This window comes from Arachis ipaensis, chromosome B03 (assembly GCF_000816755.2).
Source record: "Arachis ipaensis cultivar K30076 chromosome B03, Araip1.1, whole genome shotgun sequence".
In the NCBI taxonomy this organism is placed as follows: Eukaryota; Viridiplantae; Streptophyta; class Magnoliopsida; order Fabales; family Fabaceae; genus Arachis; species Arachis ipaensis.
In genome coordinates, this window is record NC_029787.2 from 119,514,083 (window position 1) to 119,529,913 (window position 15,831).

Sequence of the window (15,831 nt, forward strand, 5' to 3'; positions counted from 1 at the left end):
AAGGAGATATGATGATTTTTGAAAAAAGTTTTAAATTTTGAAATAAAAATCTGAATTTTTAAAGGTATATTTCGAAAAATTGTTTTCAAAATAGAGAGAAAGGATATTTTTTTATTTTTAAGAGGAAAGAGAAAAACAATAAGATGGCACAAGATTTAAAAATTTTTTTAGATCTAATGCTCCTTATTTTCGAAAATTTTGGAGGGAAAAACACCAAGGAACACCAAACTTAAAAATTTTAAGATCAAGTCACAAGGGAAACTCAAGAACACTAAACTTAAAATTTTTAGAAAACCAAAATAAATTTTCGAAAAACACAGAAAAATCAACAAGAAAACACCAAACTTAAAGTTTGGCATAAAATTTAATAGAGAAAATATTATCTAAGATCATCACCTTCATCACAGTTAAGCGCGAATGAACATCTTAGATAGGAACAAGCGTGTTTGAATGGAAAACAGAAATACTTGCATTAATTCATCGAGACACAGTAGAGCTCCTCACCCCCAACAATGGGATTTAGAGACTCATGCCGTCAGAGAATACAAAGTTTAGATCTAAAAATGTCATGAGATCCAAAATAAGTCTCTAAAAGTTGTTTTTATACTAAACTAGTAGCCTAGGGTTACAAAATATGAGTAGACTATGATGGATGATGCAGAGATCCACTTATGGGGCCCACTTGGTGTGTGCTGGGCTGAGACTTAAGCAATTCACGTGCAGAGGCCATTTGTGGAGTTGAACGCCAGTTTTTTAACAACCTTTATTCTGGGGGCACGGGGGTTCCTCTGATCCTTGGGGTGCTTGGTCCTACAAGAGAAGACTTTTGGCGCTTCAGTTCCCTTAAGTCACGCCCCTGCTCCTCTTGTTCTTTAAACATATAGGTCAGCATTTGAGTGTGTTCCTTCTGTTCTTTTATTATTTGCTCCATAGCTTCCCGTATCTTGGTAACGGACGTCTCAAGATACTCCCAGTATTCAGCTTGAGGGATCTCTGGGAGGAATTCCTGTGCTCTCTTCTTGATGGAATCCTCCTGTGCTTGTTGTTTTTCCATTGATGCTTTGGTGATTGGCTTTTCAATTAGGATATATTTAGTTATTCCCATCCTTACTCCAGCGTCCTTGCAGAGCAGAGAAATCACACTTGGATAAGCCAACCTGGCCTCTTTTGAATTTTTGTTAGCAATCTTGTAGAGTTCAGTTGAAATCAGCTGATGAACCTCCACTTCCTTCCCCATCATGATGCAATGGATCATCACTGCTCTTTTAACTGTGACTTCAGAGCGGTTGCTAGTGGGAAACAGAGAACGCCCAATGAAGTCCAGCCATCCTCTGGCGACTGGTTTGAGATCCTCTCTCTTGAGTTGATTTGGGACACCCTTTGTGTTGGTGGTCCACCTGGCTCCAGGGATACATATGTCCTCTAGAATCTTATCCAGGTCAATGTCTGCTCTCATCATCCTCCTGTTGAAGGAGTCTGGATCATCCTTTAGTTGGGGTAGCCTTAAGATCTCTCTGATCTTGTCAGGGGTGGTATGAACAATCTTTCCTCTGACCATGGTCCGAAATTCATAGAAGGCAGTTCCAGATAGTTTTTGCTTGTCAGTCTGCCACATATTAGCATAGAACTCCTGGACCATGTTCCTTCCTACTTTCGTTTCAGGATTAGCTAGGACTTCCCAGTTCCTGATTCGAATTTGCTCCCGGATCTCCGGATATTCGTCTTCTTTCAGATCGAATCTAACTTCCGGAATCACTGATCTCAGACCCATTACTTTAAGATAATGGTCTGAATGTTCTTTAGATAAGAACTTCCCTTGATTCCAAAGTGGTTTTGGAACGCTCTCTTTCTTGCCTCTTGGAGTGGGTTGTTTTCCTTTGGGAGCCATGATCTTAGTGATCTCGGATAAACACACCAAACTTAGAGGTTTGCTTGTCCTCAAGCAAAAGAAAAGAAAGGAGAGGGATAGAAGGAGAGCTAGGTGCAATTGTTGATAGAGGGGGTGGCCGAACCCAAATTTAAAGGGATGGGGGGGTGGGTTTTCGAAAAATTGGAAAAGATAAGATAAAAAGATTGAGTTGAAAAAGATAAGATAGAAGATATAGTTTAATTTTGAAAAGATATGATAGATTTTTGAAAAAGATAAATCAGAATTTTGAAAAAGATAATATGGAGATTTGAAAAAGATATGGATTAGTTGAAAAGATTTTTTTGAGTGAAAAAGATAGATTTGTTTTTAGAAAAGATTTGAAAAGAGTTGGATTGAATTTGCAAAGATGCCTGGCGCTTATGGATTAAAATACAATTGATATTTTATTTTTGTGGTAGGGTTTTTAGAAATTATGGAATTTAGAAATCAGGGTTCTTGACATGTTTATGTAAAAATCATGCATTGAAGCATAAAATTTGAAATTAAAATGGAAATACGTGTGGGAAAAATTGAATCTGGCTCCTCCTTGCCTTCCTGGCGTTTGAACGCCCAAACACTGCCTGTTTTGGGCGTTCAGCGCCCAATTGCTGCTCTCCTGGGCGTTCAGCGCCCAGCTGCTGCCATTACTGGCGTTCAACGCCCAGTGGGTGCCCCTTTCTGGCGTTGAACGCCCAGCTGCTATCATCACTGGCGTTTTCTTGCCAGTGAGATCTTTTTCTCTGTTTTGTGTGCCGAGGTCTTCTGTAAATGATTATTTACCTTGTTGTCAATGAACTCTATATAAACAAATAAAAATAGAAATAGGGCAAAATGCTTATAGGATTGTTGCCCCATGGCTGGGTTGCCTCCCAGCAAGCGCTTCTTTATTGTCTCTAGCTGGAAACAAACTCTCAGGAATCTTTATAGAGTGTGGGCCAATAGAAGCCACATTGGAGGACCTTGGTGGCTGTTCGCTCACCTTCGAAATGGCCTCCATATTAAGATCCGTGGCAATGCCACAGGATCCTCTGTGCTTCTTCTCTAGGCACACACCTACGGATAATTCCGTCTGCACATCTCTTAAAGAGATAAGGTTCATCCCACAAGTAGTACTTTGCATCAGTAATTAATTTCTTCTTTTGTATCCTGTTGTACTCCTTGGGTATGAACCTTGCAGCTTTATAGTTTGCAATATCGGCAAACCATGGTGCTTCCTGAATGGCGAATAAATGCTCATCAGGAAACGTCTCAGAGATCTCCAGAGAAGCGGGGGACGTCCCTTCCAATGGCTCTATCCGGGACAGATGATCAGCCACTTGGTTCTCTGTCCCTTTTCTGTCTCTTATTTCTATATCAAACTCTTGCAGAAGCAATACCCATCTGATGAGCCTGGGTTTTGAATCCTGCTTTGTGAGTAGATATTTAAGAACAGCATGGTCAGTATACACAATCACATTTGATCCTACTAAGTATGAAAGAAGCCTTTTTAGAGGGGTTGTTATCAGCATCTGTGTGTGTCTGATCCCTCACTGGCAATTGAGTTCCAGAGTTAGAAGCTGGAGTGACGTTAGACGCCAGCTCACTGTCTGTTCCTGGCGCTTGAACGCCAGAAATGTGCCCATTTTGGGCGTTCAACACTGGATTCTTCCCTATTTGGGCGTTCAATGCCAGATTCTTGCCCATTTCTGGCGTTGAACGCCAATCCTGCCTTGTTTCTGGCGTTGAACGCCAGTTTTGGGCATGGTCTGGGCGTTCAGCGCCAGCCTTCCACCAATTCTCTGGCATTTTAGCGCCAGAATTATTTTTCCCTGGGCTCTTACTGTCCTCAGGTGAATCTTTATGCTACTCCCATATGAAGCAGTAGAGGGGTTAGCATATGACCTCAGAGTCCTTCTGGACTGTTCGTTTCCACTTAGATCCATGATGGAGAAAGGGAGATGATGTAAAATAGGAAAAATATTTTTATTTATTTATTTATATATTTATTTCAAAAATGAAATAAATTAAAATAGAATAAATAAAAATGAGTAAAAGATTTTCGAAAAAATGAGGAGAGAGAAAGTGGTTATTAGATTTTAAAAAAGAGATATGATGATTTTTGGAAAAGGTTTTAAATTTTGAAATAAAAATCTGAATTTTTAAAGGTATATTTCGAAAAATTGTTTTCAAAATAGAGAGAAAGGATATTTTTTATTTTTAAGAGGAAAGAGAAAAACAATAAGATGGCACAAGATTTAAAAATTTTTTTAGATCTAATGCTCCTTATTTTCGAAAATTTTGGAGGGAAAAACACCAAGGAACACCAAACTTAAAAATTTTAAGATCAAGAAAAACGTATAAAATATCCGCTCATCAGCAGGTAACTTAAGAAGATTCTACTCGTAGCTTGAGCACACTAGCCAAGCGGCCCGGCGAGTTAGATAGGTGTTTAATTTGTTAAAATGTTAATTTCCAATGATTTACTTCCATTAAACGCCTACTGTGTTCATAGAACTGTCTAGCTAACGACTACTTTTTACTTTTCTATATCCTCCTATCCATTATTCCACAATATGTATCCCACATCGTCATGTTTTCCAACGTATGCAAACGGGACTACGATACGGCAACCCGGGACTGATCACCCCGGGAGCCAAACACGTCAAAGCCATAACAAACGGCCGCGATAATAAGACCAAGACGGTTTCGCCCGAGTTACCAACATAATGGCAAAACAGACACAAGCAACAAGTCCACACCAAAAAAACGGTAACAAAACAAAATGCTACTAAACAAACAGATAAAGGCGATAATTAGAAGCCGACCAGGCGACCACTAAAGTATAAAAGTTAGCGTTTTCAACAAGTATTCTACAAGGAAACATAAAAGGCACAAGTTACAAGAGTTCACTTCCGGGGCATGTCGACAATCTTGCCGTCCTGGATTGTTTTGAAGACTCCAATAGCCGACGTATCGAATTCTGGGACCACGATCTTCACCTGGGCCTTGAGAGCCTCTTCGGTCATAAAGATCGCGTTCTTTCCCTGCTCCCTGACCGCCTTGTATTTTCTTTTCAACTCTTCTGCCTCATCTCGCGCAGCCTCAGCCGACGAGACGGCCGCGTCACGCTCCTTCTCCACAGTGACCACCCGGCCTTGTGCAGCGTTAAGCTGGCTCTCTAGAGTCATCTCCCGCTCAGTTAGACGGGAGACGGTGGCGTCGGAGGCATTCATTTTTTCCTCAAAGGACGCAGCCTTCTCCTCGGCATCCTTGCGCCCCCTCTCCGCCGCGGCCAGTTGTTCCTGAAGCTTTTCAACCTGGACCTTGAATTCATTGTTGGCCTGGGCAGCAGTATCAAGCTTCTTTTGCAACGCCTGCATGCCCGACAACTCGAATTCAGCCTTCCGGGCTATCACCGCTCCGCGGAGAAGGGTGCGGTACATCCACCTTGCCTGCCCCGCGAGCTCGGTACTAAGGAAGTGATCCTCCGTACCAGGAATCAGCTGACTATCAATAAAGGCCCCATCATCGAAGTTCCTCTCCATCACGGTGAGAGCCCCTTCTGGGCTGGAGGATGCCCTTTGTCTCTTGGGAGTATGGACAAGCTTAAAATCGTCGTACTCCCGATGAGTAGAGGACGACTGACCAATACCGGCCGTCTCATCGGGAACGGGAGAAGCCTGTCTCCCGGCAGAATTCTTGTCATACATCTCGACGTCCCAGGGGGAAGGTACAGCTTGATTCTCCTTCTCCCCGGAAGTGCCTTTCGGCTTCCCGGCATCCTTCTCGTCAGCCTTCTCCTCATCGCTATCCTCCAAGAAGGTCTTGACTAAATTCTCGAGGCCGGTTACCGAAGCAGACATCTCCACTGCAACAGAGAAACAAATACGTTAGTCGTGAAGTCGGGAAGAGCAAATTAAATAATAAACAATGCAAAAGTACAAGACAAAACAGCTCACAAATATAACTCCTAGCGGACTCCCGTTCACCCATAAGGAGGTGGGAGTTCACGGGGTTCTTTCCAAAAAGAGCAAACAACACATCAGCAATCCTCTTATTTACAGGGGACATTCCCTTGTAGGTCACCTTAATGAAAGAATTAGACCCCGCCCCGAAGCTCCAATACGTCGGGATGAGGTGTTCCCCCTCTAGCGACAACCAAAAGGGATGGCGACCTTTAACGGGGCGAACTTTGAAGAATTTATCTTTGAACCCATGATAGGAGTCCTCGAACAGGCCAAATACCCTCCGACCTTGGGCAGACCGGAAGGACAGGAACCCTTTCCTCGCCTTCCCTTGTCTGGAGGGGTTGGTAAGGTTGAAGAAAAAGAGGAAGACATCCACCGACACCGGCAGCACGAGATATTCACAAACCATCTCGAAACAGCGGATAGAAGCCCAGCTGTTCGGATGGAGCTGCGACGGCGACACGGATATCCGATTAAGAAGCGACATCTGGAAATTGGAAAACGGAATGCGAACACCGACCTGGGTGAACATGGCTTTGTAAAACCAAATCCAGTCGGCAACCCGGGGAGAGCGAAAATTGATCTCGTATAACCGCTCATTGGGGGCAGGAACGAAGGTCTCGTAATTGGCCTCCTTGTCTGTCCCCCCGCACAGATACCCGGCCTGCCGAAATTCCATCAACTCCTCTAAATCCATCTGATTTGGCGAGTCCTTCACATCTGAGGTCACCCAAGCGTAGGGGTCATAGTTCGCGGCGGAAACAGAAGCCCGGGAGACGACGCGAGGTATACCTACAATGGGGGTACCACTCCATTAGTCTATGAGGTCGGGAGTCTGGGAATGACCCAGAAACTATGTCCATCCTATTCAAACAGTTAAGATCAAGCATGGCTAAAGCTATACCTATCACGCAAGCCACTTAAAAACCTACACTGGAATGGTACGCCTCCCCTAACACATCTACTTAGCACTAAAAAGTCACCTAACAACAAAAATCAAACAAAACAGCAAGAACGCAAAGCAATTACAAACAACAAGCGTACAACAACGAAGCAGAAAAGAGAGAGGACCAAAGGTTACCTGAAACGGTTGTGAGAACGAAGAAGGAAGAAGGAAAAACGCACGGAGGTGCTAGGATGAAGTTCTAGGACGCTCTGGGATGCTCTGGGATGCTCTGAGATTTCTGGATGAAGAAGAATGAGATGGTAGGAGCGAGAGTGGAAAAAGGAAAAATTGAAACAAACTGTTTAAAACTGCCACCCAGGAAGCGCGAAAGACTTGGGGGCAAAATAGTCTTTGCGTACAGGGTTTTGCAACCCATTATGAGCATTTAATACTCAGCGCGAAAAACGAAGCGATGAGCGGTTGCCACATCAACCAAGAGACACGCGCGCAAGGGGCACGTCCTTCCCACGGGCGGCCGACCTGACGACGACGCATGGAACAAGAAATAACACGCCACTGATAGCTCTCACGACTATTACTGGCGCGTGGGGGGCACTGTTGCGGCCCGGCCCAAACCCTCTACGGGTTGACCCGACCCGAGCGCCACCCGACCCTAACGGTCAGGGGTAAGGCGCTCCATAGCCGACCCGGACGCATGTCCCCGACAGCTCACCTACAGCTGTGAGGAGAACGCCTCAGAGAAAGTGGGCCTGTCCTTGTAGGGCCCACCTCTGACACAGTATATAAGGGGAAGGTTTTTACCCTTCCCCCAAGGTACGTTACATAACTCTACCCCTTTTTCGCCTGCACACTTCATTGACTTGCGCGTCGGAGTGTCTTTGCAGGTGACACCCCCACCTTCACATCCGAAGAGCTCGGAACCTCGCCTATTCCAACCCGGAGACGTACGACCAGACGACCTCCCCTTTTTTGTTGATCAGGATATTCACCCGATCAGTCTGGTACCCGACTTACCGAACAGTTTACATCATAAAATTTTTATGTTTGAAATAAAAAATTTATGTAATTAGAAAAAAATGTTCTGTATATTTATTTTATATTTCTCTTAAAAATTTTGTGTGTTTATTTTTAAAGAATTTTTTCGTTTAGCATAAAAAATTTATCTAATTAAGTCAAAATTTATATCTTATGTTACTCTTAAAAAATGTGTGTTTATCTTTAAAATTTCTAGATAGTATGTTACTCTTAAATTAATCGCACAATATTTCTGCTAATAAAAAACATTCTCACATAAATAGTAATATTCTACACCGTTTTTATGATACAGACCAACAACTCTTCCCTAGCCCAACTCAGAGAATAGAAAGGTGTTAGAAAAAGTTGTGCAAGTAAATTAACTTGGGTTGGTCGAATGGTCAACTCACTCGTCCACTTAAACGAGTGTTGGGGATTCTCTTAAATAGAGTTCACATCTGCGATGGATTAGTCCTTGACCTGTTCAAAAAAAAGTTATGCAAATAACACATGTTGATCATTTATTCAATTCAGTCCGTTTGTCATGTCTGTTTGCAAAGTGTGGAACAAATTAATTAACTTTCTGAAACATTGCTAACCAAAAGGTAACCATGATTTGGATCACTGGTTTCTTTCTAATTTCAGAGAATTATTCTAAATCCTCCCATCACCCAAAGGGTGAGAGTTATCAGAGTTATATATATCCAAACATCTAATAAGATTTAATATTCATTAATATCTAAATACTACAATATCACGTTCCTACTTCCTACATTCTAAAAACATGGTACAAGATCTTTTCTTGTTTTGATTTGCCCCATCATTATAATCAATCCAAACAAAGACAGCTGCCTTGGAAAATGCAGGGTGTCTTAATCGAAAAGTCATGCATGCATTGATTAATGCCACTACTATTCTGTATGATATCTTTATTGGATTTGGATTACCATTGATCTAAACATACTTTTTAGAAAAATAAATGTTTATGATAGTTGCACAACACAACAATGACTACAGAGCTCTTTCTCACCCTCCAATTCCACAGGCTCAAGGCTCCTCCATGCACCCCTTGTTGTATCAAACAAGTGGACAAGGGACATCGATCTTTCTGTCTCATCATAATCATTACCTGTCTTGTACCCTGCCAAGAAAAATAATTGAGTCCCTATTGGGGCCATAGTTAGGTATGATCTTTGGCTATGAGGCCAATCCTCATAGTTGGTCTCCAATGTGGAAAGGCTTGGTTTCTGTGACCCTTCAACTTCATTCCAAAGCTTCCCATCATAGGCCTCAACATGTCCCTTCCATGCATTCAAGCAATCCCCTGAGCTAAAAAGGGAGTCATTAACCGCCACGATTTGATTAGGTGGCACATCCAACTGCCACATCCCTGCCACGAGGTCCCACTTTTTTGCCAGCGTGTCGTACACCTCAGCAGAGCTACGCTCCACTAGGCTAGGCATTGTGAACCCTCCAATAATATATACTTTTCCTTGCCATGTCACCCCTACACATTTATATCTCAAAATATGCATACTAGGCAAAGGTGTCCATGTGTCAAGACTAGGATCATACACCTCAGCCGACGAGATCCCGTGTGCGCTCGCCAGCTTGGATTTGCCCCCTGCCACGTAGATTCTGTTATTGCAAATGGTGCAGGCAAAATCATACCTTGGCATGCCAAGTGGCGCGCAATGGAACCATTGATTGGTTGTTATGTTGTAACGCAGGACATTTGGTGAAACATGGATACCCACATCAACCAATTCAGCTGAGTCATCAGACACATGAACCCTTTCTTTGTGGCAAACTAGGCCACCAATTATGTAAACAGAGTCCCCTAAGGAGACCATGGAAAAGGCTTTCAAGATTTGGCCTTCAATTAGTCCTGGAATTGAGGTCACATGGCTCCATGTGTTGGTGGATGGATTAAAGAGCTCCATTGAGTTAGGAACAATACCTTTATTGTCGGTTGTTGGTTTTGTAGGACAAAACACAGCAACTATTGCATAATTGGAAAGAAAATCATCCTCCATTGGCCTTGACAAACAAGAGAGGGAACCCATTCTTTTTGGGATACTGTTAATGATCACTCTTATGTGTGTTTTGTGTAAGTTGCCACTGGGAAGTGTTACAGTATGAAGAAGAGTGATATTTGTAGGCAAGGTTGGCGGAGAAAACAAAAACAAAATGCATATAGATCAGAGTTTGCGTCTTAACATCAACTTGTGGTGATGACATTGTAACACATTTGATATATTGTTGCCCATTGTATGCATTGTTGTCTTTTTATCTCTTAAACATAAAGTAAAACATGAATTTTCCGGATTCTACAAGGTTTTTGTAGCATGTATTAAATACTTGTAATCAATTGATTGGATTAAAAGCAAATTGTTTAGTGTCTCCTTAGAGGCGTGGATTTTGAAGTTGGACAAGGCATTGAGACTTTGTAAAGTGATCCATTGAATGGTGTTTTATTTGAGTAACGTGCCATCTTAGTTAGTAAATCTGATGTGATGTACTTGGGGTATGCAGCTATAATTGAAATAGCAAACCTTGAGAATCCACTTCTTCAAAGCTACTATCTTGGCTCTTACTGGCTCCATGTCCATGGATCATACCACAAATAGGTTTGCTTGCAAAATGAAAATACAGTTATTTTTTTATAAATAGGTTTGCTACCACGAATCAAGTGCGATTTTTTATAGTTAGCGCATGATCTTAATTTCACTAATCGCGTTTACCAGTTAAGCTTTTCCGATTAAGTTTACCTAAGCTTTATTCGTTTAGGTGAACTTTCGAATTTAATTCACTTTTAGCTGTTTGTTAATAGCACATTATTTATCTAGCTATCCGAGCTAAATCCAGCTAGAACACAATGTCAAAATAGTAAATGCCTGGGAGGTAAATGTAATCACTAATCACGAGTCCAGAACAAGAAAAATCAATAGTGCAGGACAGATTACACATTTAGGAGTTAAGACAGCGAAAGTGAAAAGATCGCCTACACTCTGGAAGCAATTTCAGGACAAATTCTATAGATTGTAACGAAAAGCATGCATATGAAAATGATGCAAACCCCAAGTTTAACGAAAGAATTGATAAATGTACTGAATTATCTTTTTACAACGGTATAACACCACTTAAACGAACTATCTTCGAGAATCTGGACATTGGATTGGCCATGTTCGGATTAAATGTCGCATTTCATGCCAATGATGACCATATCTTCATCTAAAACTTGCACGATGCAATTGCAAGTAAACTTACAAGCATTCAAATAGCAGGGTCTTCTAGTACAGCCTTGGATAGATCATTAATGTGAGGATAAGCAGCTTTCTCATCCAACTCTTTTTGGGCCCATATCAACATCTTCAACAAGCTTGGAAGTTTAGGATCTGATACAACAAAAGTCAGGCAAGGTTATTTAATCCAATTGTGGAGGAATGGAACAAGACCAAAAAAACAGGTGCAAATTTCAAACTGGCAATCCCCCAGTTAGCAAAAGCTGACAACTATATCTCTATAACCAAAGAAAAACAAATTTAATATCAGTCACTCAAACATTATATACAGCCACTACCCCATGCTTTGCTATTATGCATATATTCTCTTGTTAGGCATGTATCCTTTGGACTTGGTTCCACATATTTTTAATCTACTTGCAGAAATAAAAATAACGAAGTTTTAGAAGAAATTTTAAATCACCAAATGGAAGAAAATTCTCATTGCTCATCTCTCAAGTGGAAGCAAATTGAAGCCCATAAGTCATACATAGACAACTCATTCCTGGCTTTACAAGTATTAGGCTATATATAGTATAACGGATAACAGAATGTGGTTAGAGCTAACAACCACTACTATAAATAGCATATCTCTTGTTTTTTTTTTCCAAAGTTAGGATTGAGACTCAAACTCGCGACCTCCAAGTGAGTATGGAGAGACTATGCCATTTGAGCTATAACTCGTTGGCAGCATATCTCTTTGTATCAGAACATAACACATTGATATCAATTCAATACTTTCAGTTTACTTCCATATTCTCTCTTTCTATATGAAAAGCTCATAACAAGCCAAGTCTTTAATTCAAGTACATATATGATGAATTAAAAGCACATCCAAACATGCTTTTGACGTCCCCTAATGACATAACATGGAATAAAAAAACTACAAAATGATAGTATCATATGTGCACTCCTTGTCCTCTTGCAATTTATATTTGTTAAAGGGGGGCATATATAATATATTTCAGGTAATGAATAAGTTACAAGCACAACAAGTTCAAATCCATCTTTCGGTGCAGACATAGAATCTCAGAAAATTATGCCCAGAAATTTTATAACATCTGCTAATTTGCTATGCTACCTAACGAACTGTACAAGTCAATCAGGAAAAGCTAGTAGGAATACATGCTTGTTAGACAGATTCCTCAGATGTATATATGTGGAATATGACAAAGTAAAAAAACCAGGGTCCATGCTCAAGTCATAAATACTAGGAAACAGATGGTGCAGCAGATATAGACCTTTTTCATGACTCTGGCTTGTAAGGATGGCAGCATTCACCTCACTTGCCGTCTTTAGACGCTGTGATATATCAAGAAGCTCTCCAATAGGACAGTTAGAGACATCTTCAAAGGCAAGAAGTGCAACAGTCCTCTCCAAATCTTCTAAGAAGCTTTGCTGGAGGTAATTAAAAAGTTAAATTAAGCATTAGTGGGTAACACTAGTGCAACTAATAACGCTATATAAAAACTTTTCTGTGATGAAAAATTATTTTCACATTTTGCATCTTTCCAAGCTTCATTCAACCAGAGTAAACTAAGGGTGCAAGCAATCAACCACTAAAAAAGATAAATAAGCTAATAAAATACTTCATTAATCAAGATAGCACATAGGAAAATATAGATTAAAAAAAAAAAAAACTAATCAAATTTAGACTTACATTTTCCTCCCCCCTTGGGGCAAGCTCCTCCTGGGCAAACTCTAGAGCTTCTTCTACTTTTCCATTCCGAATCAGTTCTATCAGCCGCTGTTGTTGGAGATGGAAAAATAGTTGTGGATTTGTATCTAGTATCTGCAAACAGCATTTCAAAACAAATATTAAGTTCATAAATAGATGAACAAAAATCTGATGATTACACCAAAAATTGTATTACATGCATTGTGGTATATAGTAGATGGGAACAGGTTTATTCATATAAAAGTAATTAACGTACTATATTGTTAACGCTGCATTACAATTGCAAGGGTAAACTAAAGGTATTGACAACCTACCTCCGGATTTAGGTCATTCACTTTTTCAATTGCGTCCTCAACATTACCACTTTGTACTGCCTTCTTAACAGCCATGCGATCAGTGATTGTTGCGAGATCTATGTCTGCTGTGTGTCTATAAGGAAAACCAAAGCAGAAAACAGCAAAGACATGATTCCAATAAAATAATGAAAAGAAATACATAAGTTAAAAGAAGCAGCGAGACATGGTTTAATGAAGGATACGTTCAGTTCCAGACTCCATCTGGAATTTCTCAGCAGCTTCAACATAACCCTCAGTCACAAGGAAATTCATGACCAATTTATTCATGTCTTCTTTCCTGATCTTCACATCATTAAGCTTCTTCTCCCACTCTTCTCTTGTTATCACCTTCTTTGATGCAGCCTTAGCACAAACAAGTTCAAAGAAAAATGCATTAGCATGCCACTGCAGAGATATTTGTAATTCACACATTCCATTAAGTCCGCATAACACTGTCCACAATTACTTCATTCTCGATACACAGTAACTTCCGGAAGAAAAAAGAAACAACCAATTGAATAAATTGAGCAATAAGTACATAGAACATCGCAATTCTTCAACCATTTTTAATCGGATAAAGTATTATTTTGGTTCCCAACATTTGGGCCGAATCCTAATTTGGTCCCTAACGTTTCAAACGTCCTATTTCAATCCCAAAAACCTTCAAACGTCCTATTTCAATTCCAAAAAGGTTTTAAGCGGGTCCAATGCTGTCGCACCATTAAATTTGACACAAATAATTCGCATATTGAAGTGCCAATAGCATTCGATTTTAGTATATAAGTAAAATCGATCTACCAACGTCCAACAATCACTAATATAAAAGTTTTCTTTTGATTTTGAAGCATTGATGATTAAATGTTAGAATTTAGAGTTTTGTATTAAAAATATGAGGAGAATAAGTGTTACAAGAAGGTTTTGGTTATATTTTTTTCGCATAAAAGAAGACATGACTTAATTAGCAACGTTATTCACGTCCATGTCACTTATTTTTTTAACTATTAGTGTCAAATTTAACTGTAGACAACATTGAACCTGTTTAAAACATTTTGGGACAGAAATAGGACGTTTAAAAAGTTGGAGACCAAATTAGGATTTGGCCCAAGCATTGGGTACCAAAATAGTACTTTACTCTTTTTAATTTTAACATAGTATAACATAAGAAAACACCTCACACGCTAAACTAAACCAATCTCCTCCCACTACCCTATCATTACAATCAAAGCATCGCATAAAGCATTTCACAATCAGTGAAAGGAAATCTCAAAATTACATTAAATCCGAACTATCTTTCTAAATCTATTCAGAATCATGCAAATAAACGTAAAACAAAGCATCATCAGCTGTTAATTAAGGAAACACAAATAGGGAATTCTTTGCTCAAAACTAATACCTAAAGAAACTGTTAAAAAATAAACAAATAAAAGTAATTAAATTACCATTGCCTCGATTTCTGCGAGCTCACGAATCACAATCCAGAATAGTGACATCAGTGCACCAGCTTCAACTCCATTAAGTCCGAGGCGGAGCGAAACGACGACGGTCTCCCTGCACTGCAAGAAACTATCGAAACCGTTAAATTATATATTCCTGAACTAAAATCCAGGTCAAAACCAAACAACAAAAAAGAAAATAAAGGTCGGCAGAATGTGATTTTACCGCAAAAAGTATTTTCAGGGAAAATATAGTAGAACTGTTATTTTCCGGGAAAGTAATGCCGACAAAAGACGATTCCGCAATGAGTGTCTATGTAGGTTCTGGCGACCCTTCTCTCTCTTCGCACACGCAGAGCTAGCTGGGGGCCTGGAGGGTGCAAGAACTTTCGGTCGATGGCTGTGGTCGGTCCGAACCCGGTTTGTTTTTAGCGGGTTCATCTTAATGGGCCGCACTTTTATGTTTAGCTAGGCCCATTTTAGAGTCTCATCTAAAATCAGATCGGGACCAACCCACTACTGAACCGTTGGATTTGATCAAGCAATATTCCTGAAGAACTCACCCCGACCCAAAAGATTAAATTAAATAAAATAAATAAATAAAAGGATCAAGGAATATTCTTTTGACACAACAATTATATGTTGAGTAAATAGCCAAAATCGTCCCTGAAAGATATTCCGATCTCCATTTTTGTTCTCGAAAGATAAAGTTAATCGAAATCGTTCCCGAAAGATACACGATTGGTCACGTTAGTCCTTCCGTCAGTTGGATGATGACGTGGGAGGTTAATGCCACGTGTCACAAGATGATTGATTGACGTGTCAGCTCAGTGACACCTGGCATGCCACGTGTCAGGTCAGTGACACGTGGTATGCCACGTGTCAGGTCAGTGACACGTGGTATGCCACGTGGCATTTGACATATAAAAAAATTATTTATAATCAAAATAGTCCTTGAAAGTTACGTAAGTCATTTTCATCCCTGAAATTTTAAAAATTAATTAAATTAGTCTTTATATAATTTTTTTTATTTTTCTTGATAATATTAAATTTAAAATATTTTTTGCTACTACTAATTTTAATAGAAATGTAATTGACAATCAAAAAATTAGTAATTATATCTTTTCTTTTTAAAATTTTTTTTAATAAAATTATCTTTCTCCTTTAATTCTTCTCAAAATCTTTCTTATTCTTTTTGTGAGAAAAATATTTTAGAATAGAAAATAATAAGAGAGATTTTGACAAGAATTAAAGGAGAGAGATAATTTTATTGAAAAAATTTTTAAGAAGAAAAGATACAATTACTAATTTTTTTATTGTCAAT

At 39.8% G+C, this 15,831-nt stretch overlaps 2 protein-coding genes across 3 annotated transcripts; both read right to left on the reverse strand.

The window, feature by feature from the left end:
* Positions 8,553 to 10,580, reverse strand: LOC107634641 (kelch-like protein 8). Its single transcript, XM_016338061.2, has one exon. The coding sequence runs from the start codon at positions 9,841 to 9,843 to the stop codon at positions 8,761 to 8,763; it is 1,083 nt and encodes a 360-aa protein (XP_016193547.1). The 5' UTR covers positions 9,844 to 10,580; the 3' UTR covers positions 8,553 to 8,760.
* Positions 10,704 to 14,929, reverse strand: LOC107631027 (glucose-induced degradation protein 8 homolog). Of its 2 annotated transcripts, none has more exons than XM_016334336.2 (7): positions 14,734 to 14,929; positions 14,514 to 14,627; positions 13,278 to 13,437; positions 13,054 to 13,160; positions 12,722 to 12,853; positions 12,303 to 12,459; positions 10,704 to 11,175 (listed from the first exon to the last, which is right to left on the reverse strand). In XM_016334336.2, exons 2-7 carry the CDS (start codon positions 14,562 to 14,564, stop codon positions 11,054 to 11,056), a joined length of 729 nt encoding a protein of 242 aa, XP_016189822.1. In that variant the 5' UTR covers positions 14,565 to 14,627; positions 14,734 to 14,929; the 3' UTR covers positions 10,704 to 11,053. The 2 variants fall into 2 exon arrangements, with proteins under 2 accessions (XP_016189822.1, XP_016189823.1); XM_016334337.2 differs by having other exon boundaries at positions 14,514 to 14,637; positions 14,734 to 14,895.